Source organism: Solanum stenotomum, chromosome 9 (assembly GCF_019186545.1).
Source record: "Solanum stenotomum isolate F172 chromosome 9, ASM1918654v1, whole genome shotgun sequence".
NCBI lineage: Eukaryota > Viridiplantae > Streptophyta > Magnoliopsida > Solanales > Solanaceae > Solanum > Solanum stenotomum.
Genome location: NC_064290.1, coordinates 2,925,264 through 2,949,147, shown reverse-complemented (window position 1 = coordinate 2,949,147; position 23,884 = coordinate 2,925,264). Strand labels below are relative to the sequence as shown.

The 23,884-nt window shown below is 35.9% G+C and overlaps 1 protein-coding gene across 4 annotated transcripts; it reads left to right on the top strand.

Moving 5' to 3' along the window:
- Window positions 1-1,247: 1,247 nt before the first annotated feature.
- On the top strand, window positions 1,248-22,885 carry LOC125876753 (F-box/FBD/LRR-repeat protein At1g13570-like). 4 transcript variants are annotated; one of them, XM_049557992.1, is made up of 7 exons: window positions 1,248-1,266; window positions 5,609-5,705; window positions 6,034-6,100; window positions 15,754-15,840; window positions 21,206-22,032; window positions 22,128-22,292; window positions 22,395-22,885. In XM_049557992.1, exons 5-7 carry the CDS (start codon window positions 21,220-21,222, stop codon window positions 22,701-22,703), a joined length of 1,287 nt encoding a protein of 428 aa, XP_049413949.1. In that variant the 5' UTR covers window positions 1,248-1,266; window positions 5,609-5,705; window positions 6,034-6,100; window positions 15,754-15,840; window positions 21,206-21,219; the 3' UTR covers window positions 22,704-22,885. The 4 variants fall into 4 exon arrangements, with proteins under 4 accessions (XP_049413949.1, XP_049413950.1, XP_049413951.1 ...); XM_049557993.1 differs by lacking the exon at window positions 15,754-15,840; XM_049557994.1 differs by lacking the exons at window positions 1,248-1,266; window positions 5,609-5,705; window positions 6,034-6,100 and adding an exon at window positions 10,592-12,388.
- The last annotated feature ends 999 nt before the right edge of the window (window positions 22,886-23,884 follow it).

Below are 23,884 nucleotides of genomic sequence, written 5' to 3'. Positions count from 1 at the left end.
AACTTAGGATGTATGCAGTCACATTCATGGAATTTGCATATTATCAAAATTCTCACAAAAATTCTACATTCCTGGAATTTGGCAGCCAAAAGTCCACATTTTGGGGGAAATTCCTAACTTTCTCTATGCTGTTTTTCCTAATATCTCTCTTAAGCCGTAGATTGAGATTGAAGACTTGAAGAGTCCAAGCAAATATTTCCCACCACCAACCTCGATCTCTTACCTTCCCCCTTCTCTTCCTGCCACCACCACCCTCCATTGACTGTGGCCGAAGTGTCTTTCTGGGTCTTCCAGCTTATTTGGGCAAAACAAATCTGCAATGACTGATTTTTTACATATTCCGGCTATTATTTTTCAACAAATTGATCTGCCCAACTTTCATAACAGATTTCCACCACCATTTTTCTGCAAATTCGGTCAAATAGCGCATCAAGAAAAATGAAATTTGAGCCTTTACATAAAAAAGATAAGTTGGTAATCAAAAGCTCCAAATCACTTCTTACAACCAAAAAGGTAAAAACAAACAAACTGCAGATTTGCATAATTAGTGTTTGGACTAGCAAAAAAGTAGTTGGAAGAGAGCTCCTGAAAACACAACTACTGTGTTCCACTCAATAAATCAATGGCTCCTGTTGAATTTAAATTGGGTGACTGAATTTTATGCTGATCAGGCATACCGTAGTTATACCCTTTTCCAGCAGCACCATTCTCGCGAACAATTTCATAACTTCGCTCGGAAACTATGCTGTCACCTCTTTAACATCGAACCTGTTTCTTATTCCTTATCAGAATCATCACTCAAATTGCTTTAGTAAACAGCAGAACTCTAATCTCGAGAAAATTAGTAGCAGCCTCTGTTGCTTGAAGTGGCTAATGGTGAAGAAGAAGATGGTGGTGGGCTGTAAACAACATTGTACCTTCTTTTTTTCTTGCTGCAATTTCTAACACTGTTACAGAAATAAATATTGATGTGGTAGTATAACATTGTTTTGCCTTGCTGTAATGTCTGTTCAGAACTGGAGCAGTTTTGGATGGATGTCTTGATTAGTTTGTTTGTAATAACATTATCATTACATGTTAAGGGTTTTTACATTTAGTGCTTGTTCGTGAATGATTTATGAAATGATAAATGGTTTGTTTCAATATTTTGTTGTGGGTTGCTGTGTGATGATTCTCTATCTGGTCAATTCCTTATATATGACCCAACTTGAAGCTATACGCCTATACCTGTAAGGGAGATCCGTGGAGGTTTGAGATTTGTTGCTGGTATGAATATAGTCTGTCTACTAGCAAGCACATAAGCAACTTATATTTTGTATGGCATACATTATTCATGTAATCTCCTATTTTATGGACCTTTTTGTTTCCAACTGGAAGTTACATTGTTCTTATTCACTATTTTTATAATATTTGCATGGGTGTAAACTTCTTTTTGTATAGTTCCCATGGCTTTTGGTCTAGTGTGATGTGTGTGATAGATGTACGACAAATGGGCAGATCAAATATAGATGGGTTGGAAACGGTTTTGCATTTTTGCACGGAAGTCATAAAACTAATTGTTTTAATTGAAGATTGTTAGAACTTTTTATGGAATTGCACATATATTGTATTAAGAAGAATTGTTTATAAAGGTTGACCCAAATTAATAGTGATCTAGTTAGAAGTTAAATGGGTCTAAAGACTCTTCATAAAGTATGAGGTCTATAAAGTATGATGCCTTACGTGTATATACTTGGATGTTATTGACTTATTTCTAGTTTAATGATGGGCTAAACTAGAATTACATTAACTTGAGCATTTATAAATAGGGTTACGATCCCCAAAAAGGGTTTACTTTTCTCATATGAGGATATCCCATCATTGGAAAATTTAAGAGCCCAGCTGAAAATACTAGTATTGGAGAGAGCTCATAAGACGTGACATGATGCAACTTTAGATTACCAAGGACATGAACTTAGATATGAGGGCGTGGAGGACACATATTAGGTTAGAAGGTTAGTAGGTAGTGTAGTGTAGTGTTGTCCTGCTTAGGGTGGTTGGTGTTTGCCATCGTACTAGTTATATTATTGTAGTTCTTGTTTTTGATATTTATCATTGTTTACTGTTTTCAATAACCTATCCTAGTATGTTGTTTATTATGTATTGATTATCGCACTATTTTGTTATCTTTGCTCCGTTCTGGTAGACTTTTACTGTTTTCTTGTTACATGCTATATTATCTTCACTGTCTCCTTCTTTGTACCTGGATTTGCTACACTTGAGCCGAAGGTCTTTACAAAACAGAATCTCTACCTCCACGAGGTAGAGGTAAGGTTTGCGTATATTCTACCTTTCCCAAACACCAATTGTGGGATTTCATTGGATATGTTGTTGTATAACCCAAATAATTAATCCTAATTACATATTTAAAAGTTACATTTTTCAAAAAATAAACATAATCCTAATCACATATTTATAGAGAACATAAAAGGATAAGACTTACACAATAAACTATAAACTAGGAACAATAACTGCTAGACCAACTGCTGCAAATCAAGGGAACAGTGTTGTAGCAGTTGTGTTTGTCCAGAACTTCTTCAAACCTTCAACCTTTTGTTAATAGTCTGGAAAGGTGGATTGGTATCCCTCCGAAAAGATGCCTTGTCCTTGAGGCAAAAAATGGATATTGAACAACAAGCAAGTCACAGTCTTCCCAACTAGCCTCTTCAACAGGTCTACGACGCCATTGAATAAGTGATTTCAGAGTTGGCACTCCCAATTCTTTCACCCATGGATGTGATAAACCTTTTTCAGATTCCACCAAGAATTCCAATTCACCCAATTGTGGTAAGGGTGGAGGGGAAGCAATATCAGAACAATCACAAGCAGGACGAAACAGCGAGCCTTGGAAAATCAGATGTACCTTGGATGTTTGAGGTAGCCGCAATTTATAAGCAACAAGACCAACTTCGCGAACAACTTTGTATGGTCATATCAAGGTGAACGTTTCTCATTTGGACGTTTGGCTATACTTTTCTGCCGATAAGGTCGCAAACGAAGGAATACAACATCAACCACATGAAAAGATAGGTCACGCCGCTATTAATCAGCTTGAGATTTCATTCTTGATTGAGCCTTCATTAGACTGGAGCTTAGTACTGTTAACATTCCATCTTACTCCACAAGTGCTGTTCAAGTTCAACAATTTTAGTTTCTCCATCACTTCATGAACAAAGGGATGCAAGAGTGGTGGTTCCCTCTCTAACACAATCTGGAAATGAGTCATATTGGCGGAAGAATGGTAGCCACTGTTGAAAGAGTATTTAGCCCAAGGTAGATACTGAAGCCATGATTTTGGCTTGTCGTGAGCAAAATAGTGCAAGTAAGTTTCAAGGTATCGATTGACCACACCTTCATTTGAATGTCAGATTGGGATGATATGATGTACCCATACTGAGACAAGTGCAACTAAGGCGAAAAAGTTCCTGCCAAAATGCACTTGTAAAACAACATCACGATCCGAAAGAACGGAGCGGGGTAAACCATGCAACCTGACATTTCATTACAGAAAACATCAACAACTGTTCTAGTAGTAAAGGGATGAGATAAAGCAAGAAATGGCTGTATTTGCTAAACCTGTCCACCACCACAAGAATAGTATCAAAGACATTAGGAGGAAGTCCAACAATGAAGTCTTGGGGAGCTATCATCCCAAACTCTGTTAGGAACAGGTATAGGCTGTAAGAAACCAGCTAGCGCTAACATTTCATATTTATGCTGTTGGCATATCAAAAAATTCTGGACAAACAACTTAACATCATGCTTCAAACAAGGCCAGAAAAAATTTGCAGATACCCTTTTGAGAATTTTCAAGTAACCTCCGTGCCCTCCTGTTGGAGAATCATGCGACTCTGCTAGAATCTTGGCTTTGAGCTCAGGATAATCAGGAATAACCAGCCAAGATTTGTAGCAAAGATGGTTAGCAGACAAGATTGTAATAAAGCAGCAACTTGGTTCTCAGTTGCATTCTATTGAGGGTAATGATAAGCTCTGATGTTTGGAGGTTTTGGAGGTTTAGAATTTGGTAACAGAGGAATAACATGAGAATGTGCTCTAAATGGTGGAAGAGATGTTGGTTCAGAAAATACAAACTGAAATTCATTTAAAAGTGTTTGGATTGGATTACCCAGAGTCTCTTATAACATGTTAAAAGATTGGAGGGAAGCCATGGCGGAATTTGTCGATCTCATCCTTGCGGTTTGTAATGTTTCCTTTTCCAATTGAAAATTACTGCCTGCTCATGAATGAGTTATTGAAGAGTTTTTGGTTTCTTCAGTTTTTCTTTTCTTTCTTCAGTTTTGGAGGGTTAGTGCCTGTTTGGATTGTGGCTTAAAAGAGATAGCTTGTAAGTCAAAAATAAAAAATCAAACTTAAATGACTTTTAAGTAAAAAAAAAGTGTAGGGGAGGCCTATTTTTGGTTTTTAACTTATTTTAAGTCATTTTAAATTTATTTGAAGTTATTTTTAACCTTGCCAAACACTTTCTAACTTATTTTAAGTCATTTTTGACTTATGTGAATTAATTTTATATTTGCCAAATACTTCCGGAAGTCAAAAACTAACTTTGAAGTAGGTTTGACCAACTTTTAAGCCAATCCAAACACCTTCTAAGAAACTGACTCAGTTTCCAAATTTACTTAAACCAAGCAAAAGACGATACACCCTTTTGTAGGAAAAAAACTTAACTGGACTACGTGTTTTACATCAAATCAATAGATGCATTAGAATGAGGGTAAGTTTTATACACAAGATTTTGTTCATGAGAAAGTTCATTGTGTCAGGTATTTGGTTGAATTGCTTGTAACTGGACTTGTCAGTTTGAATGAGTGGCATTGGCATACCAAACCTTAGATTGTTGAGTAATTGATCAGGGAAGAAATCTCAATACAGTAAAAGGAATCCATACTCTATACTAAAAGCAACTTTGCATCAAACAACTTCAAACACTAACACCTGCCATTGATATCAACATCTTAGTTAATTCGTTTTCAATAGCCACAAGATGATTGATAGCAACGTCTGATTTAATTCGTTTTCAACTGCCACGAGATGATCCTTTTAGGGTGATCCTTTTGTCGACGAATGCTCTTATTACACTCAGTCTCTAAGAATGAGAACTAACTATGCACCATCTACATCGAAAATTCAAGCATTGTTTATGTCATTAGTCTGATCCTTCATAGGAATTACTCCTAAATCCTAATAACGAGCTTGCAAAAATGTGACTTTATTCACAATGTGACTTTATTCACATGTTTCCAACTCAATTAATTCAAGTAATGAACTCAGAATGATTGTTACAACACAGTCTAATTTGAATAGCTAAAGAATTTTTAACTATTTTCAGTTTATTCACACCCAATTATTTTTTTAAATGAAGGGGGTGAAAAAACGACTGAAATATTTTTTTGAAGACTTGACCTTTTTTTAAATTAAATTTTTATTTTTTATATTTTTTAGTTCAGTAAATATTAGGTCAATTCACAAAAAGTTGAAAATGTTTCATATTTCCCCCTTTTCACATGAATTTTTTTTCCTCTTGCCCCTTTCTCTTTTGGGGGCACATTAGGTGCGGCTAACTTGCCCATTTCTCCGACGAGCAACGAAGGATGATGATGGAGGAAGCTTACGATGATAACGATCTGAAATGGCCTAACTATTTCCAGGTACTATAGAGCTTTCTTCACATCTTTTTTGCTACATAAGCCTAGAATTGCTACATAAACTTGTGATTTATTTGTGTCTGTTTGCTCAATAAACTTCTGGATTCTATTTGATTTGAAAAGTGCAAACACTTTGGAGTTCTAACCGGATGTCTCCAAACAGACTAAAAAGTGTTTGTGATTATATAGTCTGTAGTTGAAGTAACAGAGATAGAGAAAAATTAGAAAAAGAAAAAATTAAAGTTATCCTTGTATTAATTTGATTCTCACATGTCATTTTAGAGTTACATGATTATTCTGATTTATTTTCGTTCACTTTACGTTGTTATAGATAAGAAACTGTAGAGAAGAGCAATTCAACCATCTATGGGAAACCTCTGGTGTAAAGCCTATGGACGGTATGATACTTCACGTTTGATTGGTTTAAGTTTTTTTTGTTTTAACTTTTTTGCCCTCTTTGATATTTTATTGTTTTGGTAACTGAACTTTGTATTAGTTACCAAATGTGAAGCATTTACAAAATCATAGCGGTAGGGACACACTCTGCTATCCTAAGCTTTAAACTCAGCAAAAATGTGTTCTACAGAGCTAAAATAACTAGAATTTAAGCTCTGAAACAACAAACAGTAGCAATTTTTCTGGCTAGACCTTCCCATTCGCTGCTTTTCTGCTCAAAGATTTGGGAAAAGGTGCAAGTACCCCCTAAACTATGACCGAAATCCCAGAGACACACCTTAACTAAACTAAGGTCCTATTACCCCCTTGAACCAATTTTTTTGTAATTTTGTACACCTTTTTGGCTTACGTGACATCTAAATATCTCTCACGCGCCTCAATTGCGTGGAGTCACGGAGTGTGCCACGTAAGCCAAAAGGTGTACAAAAATACAAAAAAATGAGTTCAGGGGGTAATAGGACTTTAGTTTAGTTAAGGTGTGTCTCTGGAATTTCGGTCATAGTCTAGGGGGGGTACTTGTGCCTTATCCCCAAAGATTTTGATATTTCTCTCTATCTAAGGACCATGAATATACTCAGCTACAACATCCTACATATCTGAGCCTTTTGTGTCCTCCCCTTAGCTCTCCTCAGTGTATTGGTTCTCTGTTGAGATAGAAAAATACAATTGTCATATATGTTGATTTGAGAGGTATCAATATCACCTTGTCTATGCGTGATTTTAATTTAAGACAATTTCTTTCATTTGTATAGATTGTCTTTAATAACTTCTTCAAGAAATTGGACTGTAGGGCGCCTTTTTAACACCAAACAAAAGAAAAATCCAACGATGTTGTGTATATCGATTTGTGAAGGTGAATTCTGTTAAATTTCTACATTAGGTTTATGTTTTATATTTGAACGTGCTAATAATATATAGAGAGGTCATTAAAGACAAGGTGACTTGACACCTCTCTTTGGCCAATAAAACTACTTTTTATCTCTCTTTCATTCTTTCATTCCTTCGCTATGTTAAAAGCTCACCAAGTCTCTGTATTAACAAAATGTTAAAGCTGCCCGTTTGCTTTCTCCAAGCAAGCGCAAATAGCAGCAGTTTCACCAAATGTATTGTAACTTATTTAACTGCATTCAAGTCTTTAATTTGTTGAATATTGGATGAATATAGAATTGTAAAAGACAATGTTTTTTGGGTTTTTTGGACTGTATTAAAATAAAAGGTTTGACACTTTACTTTCTTTCTCTTTTCTCACAAACCTGCGTGTATAAGTACTTGTTTAAAACCATAGTTTGTTGCCAAATACATTTCGAGCAAGTCGCCATTGCCTCTATTTTGGAAAGAAGGAAAAAAATAAAGGAAAGAGGAAAACGTTTTTTATTATATGCTGATGACACTGGTTTTCTGCGAAGCTGAACGAGAACAAATTTGCTACCTAAGGTTGATACTGGTGATCTTTGAAGCTTGCTCTGGGTTGAAGGTTAACTGGAGGAAAAGCGATATTTTTCTAGTGAAAGAGGAGCAGCAAATTCAGTCTGGCAAATATTTTGAAGTGCAGGATAGAGGAGTTGCCCACAATTTATTTGGGAATGCTATTGGGTGCTAATCACAAAGCTGTGAATATATGGGATGGAATAATAGAGAAAACAGAAAAAAGACGGGCTCTTTGGAAATCACAATACCTTTCCCTGGGAGGTAGAGTTGTTTTGATCAATGCAGTCCAAGATTCTTTGCCAACATATGTAATGTCTTTATTTCCCATCCCCGGTGAGGTGGTGAAAATCTTAGACAAGTTGAGGATGGATTTCTTGTGGCAAGGAAGCAAGGTTGAGAAAAGTTTCAACCTGGTAAATGGAGCACAGTTCAGCAAAGCAAGAGTTTTGGAGGTCGAGTGAGGAACGTAAAGCTTCATAATAAGATTTTACTTATCAAATGGCTATGGAGATTTACTCATGAAAATCAGTCCTTGTAGAAGGGGATTATCCTTCATAAGTATGGTCCGAAGGGGCAGTGGTGCACTAATAAAGTGACTAATACCTATGGGGTTGATGTTTGGAAATCTATCAGGCATCTATGGATGACTCTCAAGCTTAACACTAAAGTTAGATTTGGTAGGGGAGGCAAGGTACTTTTTTGGGAAGAGGACTGGAGTGGTCATGGCACTCTTCAATCCCTTTTCCCTGGACTATTTTCAATAAGCTTGAATACTGGATACCGTATACAAGAAATGTGGTTCCCTCAAGGGTGGAACCTGACATTCAGAAGACTCCTAAATGATTGGGAAATACATGGGTAACAGATTTTCTAAACCTAATAGGAAACTTCCCAGGCACTAATGCAAACTCAGACAAACTCATTTGGGGGCACCACAATGATGGAATGTTCACTGTTAACAGGGTATACAAAAGGGGACTGAGTGTAGTTGTAGGCAGGTCAACTGGACCTTGGCATACTATATGGAAGAGTGTGGCTCCTAATAAAGTGAAATGCTTCACCTGGCTAGTAGCTAGGAAAGCATGCTTGACACATAAGGCATGGCAAAAAAGGGGGGTCCATCATAGCATCTAGATGCCTCCTCTGCAATGAGCACTAGAAATCAACAAACACCTTTTCATGCATTGCAAAGTAACAACACATGTTTGGGCTATCTTCACTTCCATTGCTGGAATCAACTGGATCATGTCTGAACATACTGCAGACTTAGCTGTTGGATCAGAAGAGGAGGAAGCAAAAGCCAGAAAAGATGGTGGACGACAGTCCCAACCTGCATCTGGTGGACCATTTGGAAGGAGAGGAACCAGAGGATCTTTGAAGGAAAAGAATCCTCTATTTTGAAGATTAAGTGGAAATTTAATACTTCACTAGGTTTTTGGTGTAAAGAACAAAGTATAGAAGAGGATATCCAATAAGTGGATTTTATAGGCTCCTTGTAAGTATCTCTCTTTTCCTTTTCCGTAAACTTTTTGGAGGTTGCCAGCATAGCCTTAATGTTGAAGAATACAATTTACCAATTTCAAAAAAAAAAAAAAGTAAAGGAAAGAGGAAAATGGAAGTAAAAGGGATAGGGAAGTAAGGTATAATAAATTTCCTAATTTGATTCCTCCTTCACTGTCAAAACAATCCAATGATGATTCAAATTAATTTTTCTCTATAGGACTTCATTATTGTAGGAGGAATCCCATTTTTGTTGTTGATTTGTTTCCCTTTATATGCCCCCTTTTTCAAACTATCTTTATCTCCTTTCCTTGAAACCATATTTTGTTGTCAAATACATTTCAATGCATTTACTTGGGGGATTGAAAATTCATCTCCTTATTTAGTTCCTCCTTCAATTTCAAAACAATTTGGTGATGATTTGGATTAACTTTTCTCTTTATGACTTTATTATTGTAGGAGGAATCCCATTTCCATTGTTTTTTTTAATAGTGGACAAAATTTCTGTTCACATTGTCAAATCAACACAAGAACAAAAGAAGCACTTGTAACAATGATCACCAAGAACCTGCAGAAAATTAATAATAATATGTAGCATGGAATCCCCAAACTATCTAGATAAGAAATAAAGGTGCATTTTAATTTAAATCATCAACTATTCCTATATTTTTTATGACAAGGGAAACCTGCATCTGCTACCCTTTGGATGCACAGGAGAAGTAACCCACACTAGGCAAGCATGGTGCGACGAGCTCAACCCAAAAGGCAAACCCTTTACTTTTGCTGCCGAGGGGTTTCGAACTTGAGTGGAGGTCTCAAGCCCAAACCACTGGGCTTGATATTTAACTTGACTTGAGATACCGTGGCATACATATAAGTTTAAGTAAGTGGTGTCAATACTTAAAGAAGTGAAACAAAACCATTTTAACACATCATACAAGAAAACACAATTAAATCCTAGTAAAGAAACCATCAAGGATCAATATGACGTAATTGACCATAAATATTAGATGAATCCCAAATTGTTTTATGAAATAGATTGTTTACATCATACCCATTAGGGTACAACCCTTCTCCGAACCTTGCATTTTGTGTATTGAGTTTCCCTTTGTTTCATAGAACTTAAACCCACAAAGAAAAACAATGGATATTTTCAAGTAGTTCCTGTTTGCTTTTACTAAGATTATCAACGCATAAAATCTGCTCATTTTAAGTAACAAATTATACATAAAAAGTTGTTTTTGCTAAATTTAGAATGTCAAATTATTACCTTTACTAGTATTAAAATTTGCAAACCCTAACATTACAACAAAAAAAGGATTTTGCAGGAATAATAAATATGAGTATTTATAACAATACTCAATATAAATGCTGCTAAAGGCTTTAGTGACTTTGGATGCAATGGCATTAACTTATTTTATACCGCTAAAGGAAAATCTATTGCTACTATGTCTCTTTTGTTGTAGCGTAAAGAGAATATACAACTGCAGTTTGCAGCGTAACACTAAACCAAAAGGAAAAATAGTGATTTTTTTAAATGGTAGTAAATTCCAAATATCTTTTGTGAGTGCTAGCTTATGTTTTTGGGCGTGATTTGAACTCTTTAGAGGGAGAGAAATTGAGGAAGTTCAATATATATTTTTAGAGAAAAAATGATTTTGTACTTGGCCAAATACATAAAAACATGGAATGTCAAATAGGAACATGTCTTAGTTGAGGTGTCAAAATGAAAACTAGAGTTAAGTTTAAAGGGCGCTTATGTATGTGGTTAAGTATAAAACCATTTTCTCTACAAATATATAATGCACTTCCCCAATTCATCTCTTCCTATCTAAAGAGTTGAAAGACAAAGTGCTTACCCTAGATTGAGACTTGAAGAGTCCAAATAGTATCCTACAACTGAAGCACTCATAAAAGGTATTTGAAATATACTACTTTCTCTTAGGGTTAGTGTTATGCTACAATTATATAGATTCTTTAGAGTTTGCAAATTTTATACTAATTAAGCTATTGATTTGTTGTTCTAAATCTAGCAAAAAAATAGCTTCTAATTGCTCAACAAATATCTTGTCAATTAAGTGCATAATTTTCTCCCTTAATTATTTCATCTGTTAATCCCAAGAGTGTCGCAATCTTGTAATATCGTCACAGTGGAACATTGAGACTGTAACTCCGTTGCCTCTTCGGAATCAGAAGGATCAATAGTGGCCCCACTGCTTCTATCAAGCAACACTAAACTCTCGACGTATTTGCTCAAGAAGAATGAACAACACCTACCATGGATATCAAGATCCTTATATTTCATGTTCTCTAGATCCTATGATAAAATATTCTCAGGATATTTCACCACTAGAAATTCCCTATTTCTCATGAACCCAAAGGCATCTGCAATCTCACCCTTTAAATCCACAACAAATTTCTCCATCCACGACTTCAATTTACCATACTGGCTAATGAACTAGACAACACAACTATAACATGATCGAAGACTACGACCTCGTTTGTATCACAATCCTCTTGCGACTAGGCTATCCTCACCACCTTAAGATCGTGAATTTCTTTTTATCAAACCCAAATTCAAGGTAAAACATGTAAGGCTCATATATACCAAAGTGAACACGAGGCTTATAGCATGTTTGGCCAAACTTCTAAAATGAGCTTATTTTGAAATGTGTTTTTCCAAAAGTACTTTTTGGTGAGAAACAGTTTGTGTTTGGCCAATAAATTTTGAAAGCACTTTTGAGTAACAATTAGTGTTTGGCCAAGCTTTTTCAAAGTGCTTCTAAGTGTATTTTTCTCAAAAATGTTCTTCAATTTTTATTCTTTTTGGGAAAAAACTACTTTTGAGCTTATGATAAACAGATTGGCCAAACACTAATTGCAAGATGGAAGGGTCAAAAACCCACTTAGAGTATTGACTAACATCTACAATGATTTTACTACATTCTTGTTTCTTGTGGATAAATAATTCCGCATGTGCCAAAAAATAAATTAATTGTTAGGTTGAAAATTGAAAGGATTTATATTTTTGGGTAAAAGTTGCGGGTTATTGTAAGAAAAATTGGGTCCTAGCTGTGGTTCTCCATTAGAGATCCTTCTCCGTTGGCACCCAAAACTTTTCCCTTACCCAGATAATCCCAACAAGGAAAAAAAATTATATCTTACCCCTTTTCTCTATCGGTGGACGCATGGTGACGACTCCCTGAGGAAGCACAAGAACAAAGCTCAGGTGACGATTGAGGAAGCTTACGATCATACCGAACTGGAATGGCCTTCAACTGTTGATGCCTAAATATTTCCAGGTATTATATAGGTTTCTTCACATAATTAAAAAATGCCAAACCCTTTTTGCTCATTTTTAGAAGTATGAGCCTAAAATTGCCACATAAATCTATTTTTCCTTATTGCTTTTATTTTAAGCTTTTTTTTTTTGGGTGAACGAAATAGTTTCATTTCAAAACCAAAGTGAATCATTACAAAATTAAATAGGTGCAGACTACCTATTTCGCATAACTGGACAGCCACACCGTCTATACATTTCCTACTAACAGAAAGGCACTATGTATAGGCTTACAAGCAAATCTATCTCAAACTATTCAATGACTACCTTGACATTCAAAAGGAATAACAAAACTAAGCCAATGTCTGCCCGACTCTATGGAACTCCAGCTATCAAAGTAAGAGCAGCCTTCCAACTTGGACGACCTTGAGCTCTCACATGAAAATGATATGCAATTTCCCTGCCCAACTTATCCACTTGAAGCTGGCCCTGTTCAAACCTGATTTTATTCCTTTCCCTCCATAGCAATGCAACCAGTGTAACGAAACCACAACTAACTAGAGCCCCCTTTCCAGATGTACCTTTAGCCTGAGTGTTGAGCCATTGTAGTTCATTTTTCCTGTCACCAATACTTCTGGAATAGCCTAACCAAATCAGTAATCTTGTCCAGATAGCCTTAGTGATAGAGCAATCAAAGAACAAATGCTCTACAGTCTCCATTGCATTGTTACAGAAACTGCACTCTAGAGCAGTTGGGCCGAATTCTTCCACAGTAACCAGATTCTTCCATTCCTTCCCATTGGATAGTTGCAACAAGATATCCAGTCAATTCCTAACTTATTTATAATGTTTTGAACCTTGTTTTCCTTTACTCTAGTTTCAATGAGTCCCACCACATCCACCTTGTTATTATTCAGAAAGAGCCTGACCTCTTTCTGTTTGAAGGGCTGATTCAGCCCTCTAACATTCCACGTAACTTATCTCATGGTAGGTGAAGACCCATGGGGTCGCCTGTACTTGTGGATGCCTCCATGGTTAGACTTTGGAAGCTATTTAGGACTGGTATATTCGATCGTATCAAGCAACCAAATGATGCCACTAGTTATGGTTCCTTTGATACATCCTCATTCTTTGTCTCTTCTACCAATGGAATTTTAGTCTTGACCATCCTTGTCTCATCTTTGGTAGCTTGACCGTGCATTACTTTCCACACAGGAGGCTGGGGCCTCCTCCTGTTTCTTCTTTTTCGTTTCTTCTTCTCCTGAAATTCCCCTTCCATCACACCCCCAGCAGTCTTGTTCCAACATTGCGGGAAGCTCATGGCCAAACTTCATACAGCTAGAACAGAACTTAGGCCGCCAATCATACCCCACTGATTGTTTTTTTTTTTTATTACTAGGGGAACCTGCAGCTGCTACCCTTTGGGTGCGCACAGGGTAAAACCCCCGCTCCTATGCAATAGCTCGCAAACCACATAGGAGAGGTAACTCGCACTAGGCAAGCCTGGTGCGACGAGCTCGACCCAGAAGGCAAACCCCTTGCTTTCGCTGGCAAGGGGTTTCGAACTTGAGACCTCCAACATGGAAGTCCCAAGCTCAAACCACTGGGCCACCCCGAAGGGTGCCATACTCCACTGATTGTTGTTTTTATTTTATCTTTTTATAGTGCTTTGATAGTGCTTTGTATAATATTTTTGCTGCTACAATATTGTGTTTGCTCTAATACACATTTTTCAATATTCGTGAAATATACTATAATTACTTTAATTAAAAAATTGTATCTCTGTTATCCAATATTCTTGCTTTGTAGTGATAATGTCTTCATGTTTAGTTTGTTTTGTTTGTTTTGTCCATTTTGTGGGATTTGTTTAATGTTGAATGGGTTTACTTATTGAGTTTTGGGAAAATACATAAAAACCCCCCTAAACTTGGCGTGAGAACTTACTTTAGTACTTAAACTACACGAGTGTTTATATACCCCCTTAACATCTTTTATATGAATTATTTTCAACCCTCCGAACACCAGCCTTGTGCGCGTGTTGTTACAGCTTAGAACGGCGCATTAGTCATCTTTTAACATTTTTTTAAAATTAAATTTCCCCCTCCAACGGTAATATCCGACCCATTACCCATTTGAAGAACAATCTTCACTTTTTAAGAACCCTAATTACCTCTTCTCCCTCACCAACCCAATCATCCAAAAATGGTGACCTAATTTATTATATTTTTCTTGATTTTTCTTTAATCTTAGCTCTTCAAACTTAAAAGTTGAATCTTTGAAGGAATTATTGTTCTTCAAAATGTAAGATTCAAACTTATTCTTCTTCATTTATTATTTTGATTTGTGTTTCCTCACTTTTTTGTTTTTCCAGATTGTTTATCAGTTTTTCAAGATTGTCGTTACTTCTTGAACAAAATTGCAACACACAATGCGATCAATTACTTCACGCTAACGAAAGAAAAATCCTTGAGATTAGGTCTTGTAGATTTGAGAGGATGAGAATTGGGCTTAGAGATTAAGGGATATTTGTTTAGAAATGGGTTGGGTTGTATTTTGGGAACGGGTGGATTATATAAAACGGGTAAGATATTTTTTAAACCCTTAGCGACGTGGACCAATGAAAACGCGTGTGTAACAATGCCCAGCCTTCAACTGGGCTGGTGTTCGGAGGGTTGAAAATTTTTTTTCTTTTTGAAACTGGTAAGGTTGAAAATAATTCACATAAAAGATGTTAAGGGGTATATAAACACCCGTGTAGTTTAAGTACTAAAGTAAGTTTTCGTGCCAAGTTCAGGGTTTTTTATGTATTTTCCCTTGAGTTTTTCATCTAAAATTTTATGCACATAAGATATTTTATGAAAACTCCAAAGTGTTTGCACTTATCAAATCAAGAAGTTTATATAACAAACAGATACAAACAAATATCTTATTTTTTTTATTTTTTACTCAAAATTAAGATATTTGTTTGTATCTGTTTGTTCAATAAACTTCTTGATTTGTTAAGTGCAAACACTTTGAGTTTTCAGTTGTCCAAATGATGAAATACTACTCATTTAGTATGACTGTTCTTAATTGAATGTTCCTGTCTTAGTTTTTCTAAAATAGGCTGTAATATCAAGGTGTTTTTTTCTTTATTCTTACTTCAGATTATGTCGGAGATATTGAATTTGGTCAGATCAATATTTGAGCATTTTGATTATTCATCAGCAGTAAAAGGAGTGACTATTGAAGTTTTATTTTTTTAGATCTTTTTTAATTTTAATTTATTTATAAATGAAACAACAAACAATAGCAATTTCTCTGGCTAGACTTCCCCGTTCTCTGCTTTTCTGCTCAAAGATTTTCATATTTTTCTCTATCCAAATGCTTACTTACTCAATGTATCAGTATTCATCAGTTTCTCTTGAAGTCGAAGCCACTTGGTGAACTTTGCTTTGGGCCTTGCACCGTTCTTGAACATAAGGTATTACCAAGGTACGTTGGGCATCACCTAGCAGTGAGTAAGATGTCTGTCTGATTAGCATTCCTTATAAGAGCTAGTTTAGTCCTTGTTTCAAATACCTTACCATCTAGTAAGCTTGTTGTGGTACAAGAACAACTTCAAAAGGTTGATCTTTGAGATGATACTCATGAATCCGTTTGATCCATAATTTGCCATGTTTATGACTATTGTCCCAACAAGTTTTTCCTATACCTTCTTAATTCCAAACTAGTAGATTTGTAAGATTCAGTCCTCCAGTACAAGTTGTTGTGGTTCAAGAACAACTCCAAAAGGTTGACTTGTAGTTCTCCATAGGAATAGCCCTGATACTGTAGCATTCTGTCTATCTCAGATTAATCCCCTTCACAATACAATGAACTCTTACCAATGTTAGCTTGTAGTTCAGAAGCTAAAGAGAATTTCTGGAAACAGTGTTAAAATGCCTTGACAGAAAGTAAGTCTCCTCTGGAGAACAATAGTAGGTCATATGCAAAGTATAGATGTGTTATCGTCATTCTAGAGCATTTAGGATGAAAGTGGAACTCCTTGCCCTGTGTTAGCTGATTCAGACTTTTACTCAGATATTCCAGAGCTATGGCAAATAGAAAAGGAGTTATGTGTCTCCTTGCTTTAGCCGATGATTCTCCATTAACCAAAATAATATAATTCACTATTTTCGCACATTCAAGGACCCAACCAATAAATTGTCTAGGAAATCTAATTCACTATTTTGAAAGTCTATGTTAATCATGCATATTGGGGATATATATGTCCTGGAATAAGTATGCACCACTTCATGAGCTAATATAATGCTGTCACCAATCTTCCTTTGAGGAATAAAACATCTTGAGCATTACTTATAATACTAGATATGACCTTTTGCAGTCTAGCAGCTAGAATCTTTGAGATTAGTTTTACAAAGCATTGTGCAACAAATGTAATTTTCTTTTCTTTTCTTTTTTGTCAACATAATATTATTGAAAGGGGAAAAATCTTCAAAATGTCGACTAATAAAGACAGAAATACACACGGAAAGAGAAATCCTCTCCTCTCAGAAGAAGGAAATAAAAATTCTCCATAGACAAGAAGCATATGATAGATGATCAACGAATAGTACAAAATTCCAAAATATTCATGTGATTTTTCTCCATTATTTTTCATTTTATTACTGATTTGGTTGCAGATCAGTGTGTGCAATGGTGTCGTGTTTTTTGATTTGCAGAGGTGAATTCAGTTAAGTTTCTACATTAGGTTTATGTTTTATAATTTAACATGCTAATAATATATAGAGGTCATTACAGTCAAGGTGACATGGCACCTCTCTTCGGCAGAGAAAACTACCTTCTTTCTTTTTTCTTATCTCTCTTTCATTCTTTTCATTCCTTCACTATGTTATAAGTCAACCATGTCCTCTATATTAACAAACTGTTAAAGCTACCCTTCTGTAAAAGTGTCTATATTAACAAGCTGTAAAAGCCAACAAAGTCTCTACATTAACAAACTATGTTAAAAGCCATTGCAAACTAGTGTATGGAAAGTCCAATTGTTGATACCCTTGATAAACACATCAGTTGGTTGCTTTTCTAATGACACATGGAACAAACGCAAGACACAACTCGTAACTTTATATTTGGTGAAGTTTCGATTGATTTCAACATGTATTGTTCGGGCATACTAGACTGGAATATGAGCTATACAGATTGCAACCTTATTTTCATTAACAAGAAAACTTATCTTTTTCACACAATCTTAATTCCTCTTGTTCTAACTACAAAAATTCACACACCCTAGATCATAGCTATATATTCTATTTCCGCACTTGATCTAGTAATTACACATTTTTATGTTTTGATGAAGTGAGATTTCATTAAGGCGTCCAGTAGATGCAAAGATACAAAAGGGCAATCTGTCAGCTCAGTAAGAATAAAAAGCTTATAGAGCTAAGTAGATGACAAAATTCAAGTAGTGATCTAAGTTATTTACAGGGAAAGAGTTAGCCCAGCTAATAAGGTTAACCAAACAACTAACCTTAAGCTTACAAATTGGAGTTGAAACTCCATCGAAAAATCTCTTGTTTCTTTTGGGGTCATGATCCAGATTTTTCTGATGGATTTCCAACTTCCATTCAGCTCCAACTAGTGTAAGCATCTCTGATATTGAAGGGCATAGACCAGTTTATACCTAAAAGGGCTAGTAACATGTTCCAAAAGTGTGTTGCAGAGGTGGTTGATGCTTCTGATGTTAACTGACAAATGCAACACCTATTGACCAGTTGAAATCTTCCTCTCATAAGATTATCTTGAGTGAGGCATGCTTCTTTTAAGGCTGTCCAAGTAAAACATGAGACTTTAGGGGGGAGTTTAGGCTTCCAGACTAATTTCCAGGGCCACTGATCTATTGTCATCTTATTGGAGTTCAAGTGTTCACATCCTACCTTGACTACGTATAAACTTTTTTCGTTGAAGCCCCATTTTAACTTATCACTGCTCTGAATGTTAATGTTGCAGTTCTCCAAGCTTTTGAGCAGATTCAATAACTCTTCAAATTCCCAATCTTGCTAATTTCTTCTTAGGTTCAGGTTCCATGAGTTGTCATCCCTGTTCTGAGCAATAGAATAATTAGGATGTCTGACAATGTTAAATATATTTGGGAAGGCTTCTTTCAAAGTGGAATCTCCTGTCCACTTGTCTAGCCAGAATTTGATATGGTTCCCATTCCCTACCTCAAAGTGAGTTTGTTTGAAAAAGTTACCGCACAAGGTATTAAATGGCCTTCCATAATCCAGTTACCTAGGGAAGTGTTGATTGTTCTGTACACCATTGAGTGTTACTGCTATGCTTAGCCACAATTACGTTTTTCCACAGACCAGCCTCCTTCTGAATGAACCTCCAATGCCACTTCATAAGCATACACTTGCTACGCATAGCAAGATCTTTGATACCAAGGCCACCAAGATGTTGGGAAGAGTGACTTTTGGCCCCTTCACAAAGTGTAATTTGTGAGATTCACAGTTGCCTTCCCATAAAAAGTCTCTCCGGATTTTATCTAGACGCTTGAAGACTTTTTCAGATATTGGGAAGAGACATGAAATCTGTTGGGATGCTAACCAAAAGGCTGTTTATTAGAGTCAATCTTCCTCCTAGAGAAAGGTACTCTTTTTGCCATGTAGCTAGTCTTTTCTCAAATTTCTCAATAACCGCATTCCATATTTCAGTTGCTTTGTGTTTGGCTCCCAAAGGTAGTCCCAAATAGGTTGTTGCGAAATTGCCAATAGTGCACTCCATAATATCAGCCAGCTCCACCAAATTTGGCACCACATTAACAAGATAAATAACACTTTCAACATGTTAATATGAAGGCCTGACAATACTTCAAAAATTGTAAGGGTGAGGTTAAGGTAGAGAACTTGTGGTTTTTTTTTTTACACTGGCAACATTTGTATTCAAGTCACTACTACCTTAGTACTGAAAAATCATATTTACAAATAAGAAGAAAAAGAAGTTTAATCTTCCCCAAAACTGAACCAAAATCTTGATGGACCTCTAAAACATCTATGATTGACTCAGTCTCATTGGAGTAGACATTTGTACACCAAAAACAGAACAATAAAATACATTTAAGCTTGACTTCGTGCAGTTGTTGTTCCTATTTTCAAAACATCTCATTTCTCTCTCTCCATATAGTTCATCATAATATCAGATACAAGCAGGGACCATCCTCCATCTTTCTTTGTTTGTAGCCCCAACTTCAGCCTCCTTCCAACTGAAAAGAGTCTCATCAATCTTACTAGGAAAACTCCAGGAAGTGCCTCTGAGATTAAGGAAAATCTAGTTGGTCAGTGAAATTGCAAAGTAGAAAGAGGTGTCTAACTGTCTTTGTATCCTTACCTCATAGGGAGCATCTGTTGCATAGAGAGATACCTCTCTTGGACACATTGTCCAAAGTCAAAACTGCTTCATTGGCTAGCAGCCAGGTGAAGCATGCCACTTTGCGTGGCACTTTGATTCTCCAGATTTGCTTCCAAGGCCATTTGAAGTCTTGATTATCACTAAGATTTGTCTATTTATATCTCTCCTTCACCCTTTAGCACCACAAAAAATAAGTGTGCTATCTGCAAATGATAGGTGTGAGATGGACATAAGAGTCTCACTATTGATTCCAGCCCTAAAACCCTCCAACCACCGTCTCTGTTTGGCTTTCTCAAACATGCAACTAAGACCCTCCATAACAAGGATGAAGAGAAATGGAGAGAGATGATTCCCATCTGAAACCCGTTCATGGGCGAAAAGAATCCCACTTCCACAGTAGACATGTTGTATCTTATCTAGCTATTACTCTTTGCTTCTCCAAGTGACCAAGTTTTTCTCCTAGAATGTCTAGTATTTATTTCCACTTTTGTCTAACCGAATTCAATTTTAGTTCTGTATTGATTTTCACCTTTGTCAAACCAATTGAAGAGTCCAAATAGTGCCCTACAACTGAAGCACTCAACAACAACAACATACCTAGTGAAATCCCACTAAGTGGGGTATGGAGAGGGTAGAGTGTATGCATACCTTACCACTATCTCGTGGAGGTAGAAAAATCATTACTTTTCCTTTTGGGGTTAGTGTTATGCTTAAGTTATCTATATTCTTTAGTGTTTGCAAATTTTTATGCTAGTAAAGCTACTGATAAGACGTTCTATATCAAGCCAAAAAAACTGCTTCTTATGTTTATTTTTTAATACTTAAAATGAGCAGATTTTTTTTTTTGACAAAGGTAACAGAAAATGAGCAGATTTTATGAGTTAAAACATCCATTGTTTTTCTCTGTGTGTTAAGTTCTATGAAACAAAAGGAAGCCTGATGCACAAAGCGCAGGGTCCGGGAATGGCCACACCCCTACTTTTTCCTATGAAATAATTTGGGGTTTATCAATCTTTTATGGTCAATTAAGTCATTTCGATCCCCGATAGTTTCTTGAGTATGATTTGAATCATGTGTTCTTGTATGATGTGTTGAGATGATTTGTTGTGCTTTTTCACTTATTTAAATATTCCACTTACTAAAACTTCTGTGTATGCCACTTGGCATCTCAAGTCAAGTTAAATGTAACATTGATTTTAACAGGAAGCAGTTGATGATGTCAATGACAATGCACCTTTATATCTTATCTAGATAGTTTGAGGATTCCATGCTTCATATTATTATTAATTTTCTGCAGGTTCTTGGTGATTATTGTTTTAAGTACTCCTTGTGTTCTTGTGTTGATTTGACAGAGTGAATAGTAATTCCGTCCAGATAATTTGGAGATTGTTTGAGCATTGTCCAAATAGCTTGGAGATTCCTTACCTCATATTGTTGTTTATTTATACAGGTTCTTAGTGGTTTATGATGCCTCCTAAGGGAAGAGAGCGTGGCCAAAGTTTAAGGCCCGACATCCTTAGCAATCTTCCCCATAATGTAATCGACATCATTCTGATACATTTGCCTTGCAAAGATGCTGTGAGGACAAGTGTTTTATCAAAGAAATGGAGGTATCACTGGTGTAGACGTACGGAGTTGACCCTTGATGAATCTCTATGGAAAACAAGAGAGGATTTACTAAACCCTACAGTTAGATTTAGGGAGATCATCTACCAGCTCTTGACCCTTCACGATGGGCCCATTACTAAGTTTACCCTCAACATCGTTCATCTAAAAAGGTGTCCTGAAATTGACAACTTCATATTTTTCCTCAGGAATCACATTCAAGATCTTGTTCTGCACCTTCCATTTGGAAAGCGATTCACATTGTCATCTATACTTTTCACATGTTCGCAGCTGAGACATCTAAATCTCCATTCTTGTTCAATTTATCATCCATCTGCCTTTGAAGGATTTGATAAGTTAATCAGCCTGGAACTATGTGGAGTCTCAACTTCTTCTGAATTGCTGGAAAGTTTGATATCTCATTGCCCCTTACTTGAGCAATTGGTGCTGTCTACCACAGAAGATTTAGACAGGATTGAAATTAATGCTCCTATGCTGAGATTGTTCAGTTTCACAGGCGATATAAGTTCTATCTGCCTAAAGAATGTCCCTCGTCTGGTAGAAGCATCTCTGCTAGGTGACATTGAGCAGGCAGAGAGTCTTGATTTTGCAAAGATTTTCGAGTCTTGTTCTGCTCTCGAGGACCTCAGCTTGAACTTCTTAAATTCGGAGGTAAATGTTTCTCCCTGTCTTCATTGTTATACACTTTAACGGATGGAATATCTTTTGGGCTGACTTAATCTTGAAATTATGTAATTTTTTCTTAGTTCGTTGCTGAAGAAGGATATGAAGTACCAACAAGGCTTCCCTATAATCTTAACAATGTCAAACAATTTTACCTGCCTGACATTTTGCTGGTGGAATCATATAAGCTTTCTTATGTTCTTTGCTTGATAAGAAGCTTCCCATATTTGGAATATCTCGAAATGGAGGTTTGTAGTGCTTTGACACTTTTTAATCTTATTCAGTGGTTATTTGCCGTACTTTTTTTATCTTCCATAATCTGATAGTCGACTTCTTGTTATCTTTCTTAGGTTTGTGATGAAGATGATAGTGATACTGATGAAGAATCTACTGAAGAATCCCTTCAACCCGAAACTTTGTCAGACCTGACATTTAACCACCTTGGGGAAGTTCAGCTGGGAAGCTTTATAGGAAGAACATCCGAGATGCTGTTTATCAAGCATTTGTTAGCCAACTCCCCGGTGTTAGAGAGACTGGTAATCAATCGACAGTTTCTAGATGAGGAGCCTCTCGATACAAGAGAAGAAATATTCACCGAGATCTCAAATTTTCCGCGTGCATCACCTAAAGCAGAAATCGTCTACAAAGATTTAAGCTGATCTTGATCTTTGGCTTAGAAGAATCAAATTGACAAGCGCAAAAGAGACATTTATGTGGTATTATAACTCTCTGTTTTACCTTTCTGTAACGTCTAATTCGGAACGTGAACATTGCTTGGATGGATGTTTTGATTAGTTTGTTGTCATTACATGTTTAAGGATTTCTAAATTTACTGTCTGTTCATGAATGAGTTATCCAGGAGTGTTTGTTTTCTTCAGTTTTTGGAGGGACTGAGAAACTGAATGAGTCTCAAAATTTACTTACTAACGACTTAACCAAACAAAAAATGATACTGTTGATACACCCTTTCGTGGGAAAAACTTTACCTGCACCGTGTGTTTAATATCAAATCAATAAATGTAGTAGAATGAGGGAAAGTTTTATACACAAGCCTTTGTTCATAGGTGTAAATTTCGAGTAGCAAACTATTAAGCAAATAGTCTGTGACATTGTTGGGGGATTTTAGAGCATTGGAATAGTACTCAATAGTAGCGAGTTAATTTCTTGGATGATCGCTAAATTTATGAGTATATTTTGTTATTTGTTAAAGTTATTTTTGTTTCTCTTTTGGGACAAAGTTTAAACATCAAATCGCATTCGATTCCTCATTTCCTAATAAAAGTATAAGAATTATCTATTTGAGATATGGTAATTAACTGGAGGACAACACAATAATTTTAAAAATATTTGGTCTTTGAAAGGATTTTTCAAAAACTAATTCATTGTTCTAATAGGTAGAATTACTAACAAATCATAGTACATCATCTATCATGCACTTTCTCTTTATATACATAAGCAATAATAATGAGATACTATAGTTTTAAATTCATTCCATTATCTTTTCCTCTTTAGCCATCATCTTGTTTTGTTACACATATTCTTAATATGGTTATTAATAAACAAAACCTACTAGCCTTTTTATCCATCAAGAAAGCTACTAGTCTATGTGCTAAATTATATCATTTTGGCGCATTTCTAAAATCAATTTTACTAATAGGATAGTTTTATTCTAGGAGACTCGAACATGAGATATCTGATCAAAGGATAAAAGGATCTAAAGTATCATTTTTTTTCTTTTCTTTTGCTTTTTCATCTGTTGTCCGATACTCGTATTGAGATTCAACTAAATTTAAATTTTCTCATTGCAAGAGCTATATATTTGTAGGGACAACTTTACAAA

Coding starts and splice junctions, on each gene's coding strand:
- LOC125876753 (XM_049557993.1), top strand. CDS start 21,220: ATGATGCCTCCTAAGGGAAGAGAGCGTGGCCAAAGTTTAAGGCCCGAC. Junction 22,033..22,127: donor TGAACTTCTTAAATTCGGAG/GTAAATGTTTCT, acceptor ATTTTTTCTTAG/TTCGTTGCTGAAGAAGGATA. Junction 22,293..22,394: donor TGGAATATCTCGAAATGGAG/GTTTGTAGTGCT, acceptor TATCTTTCTTAG/GTTTGTGATGAAGATGATAG.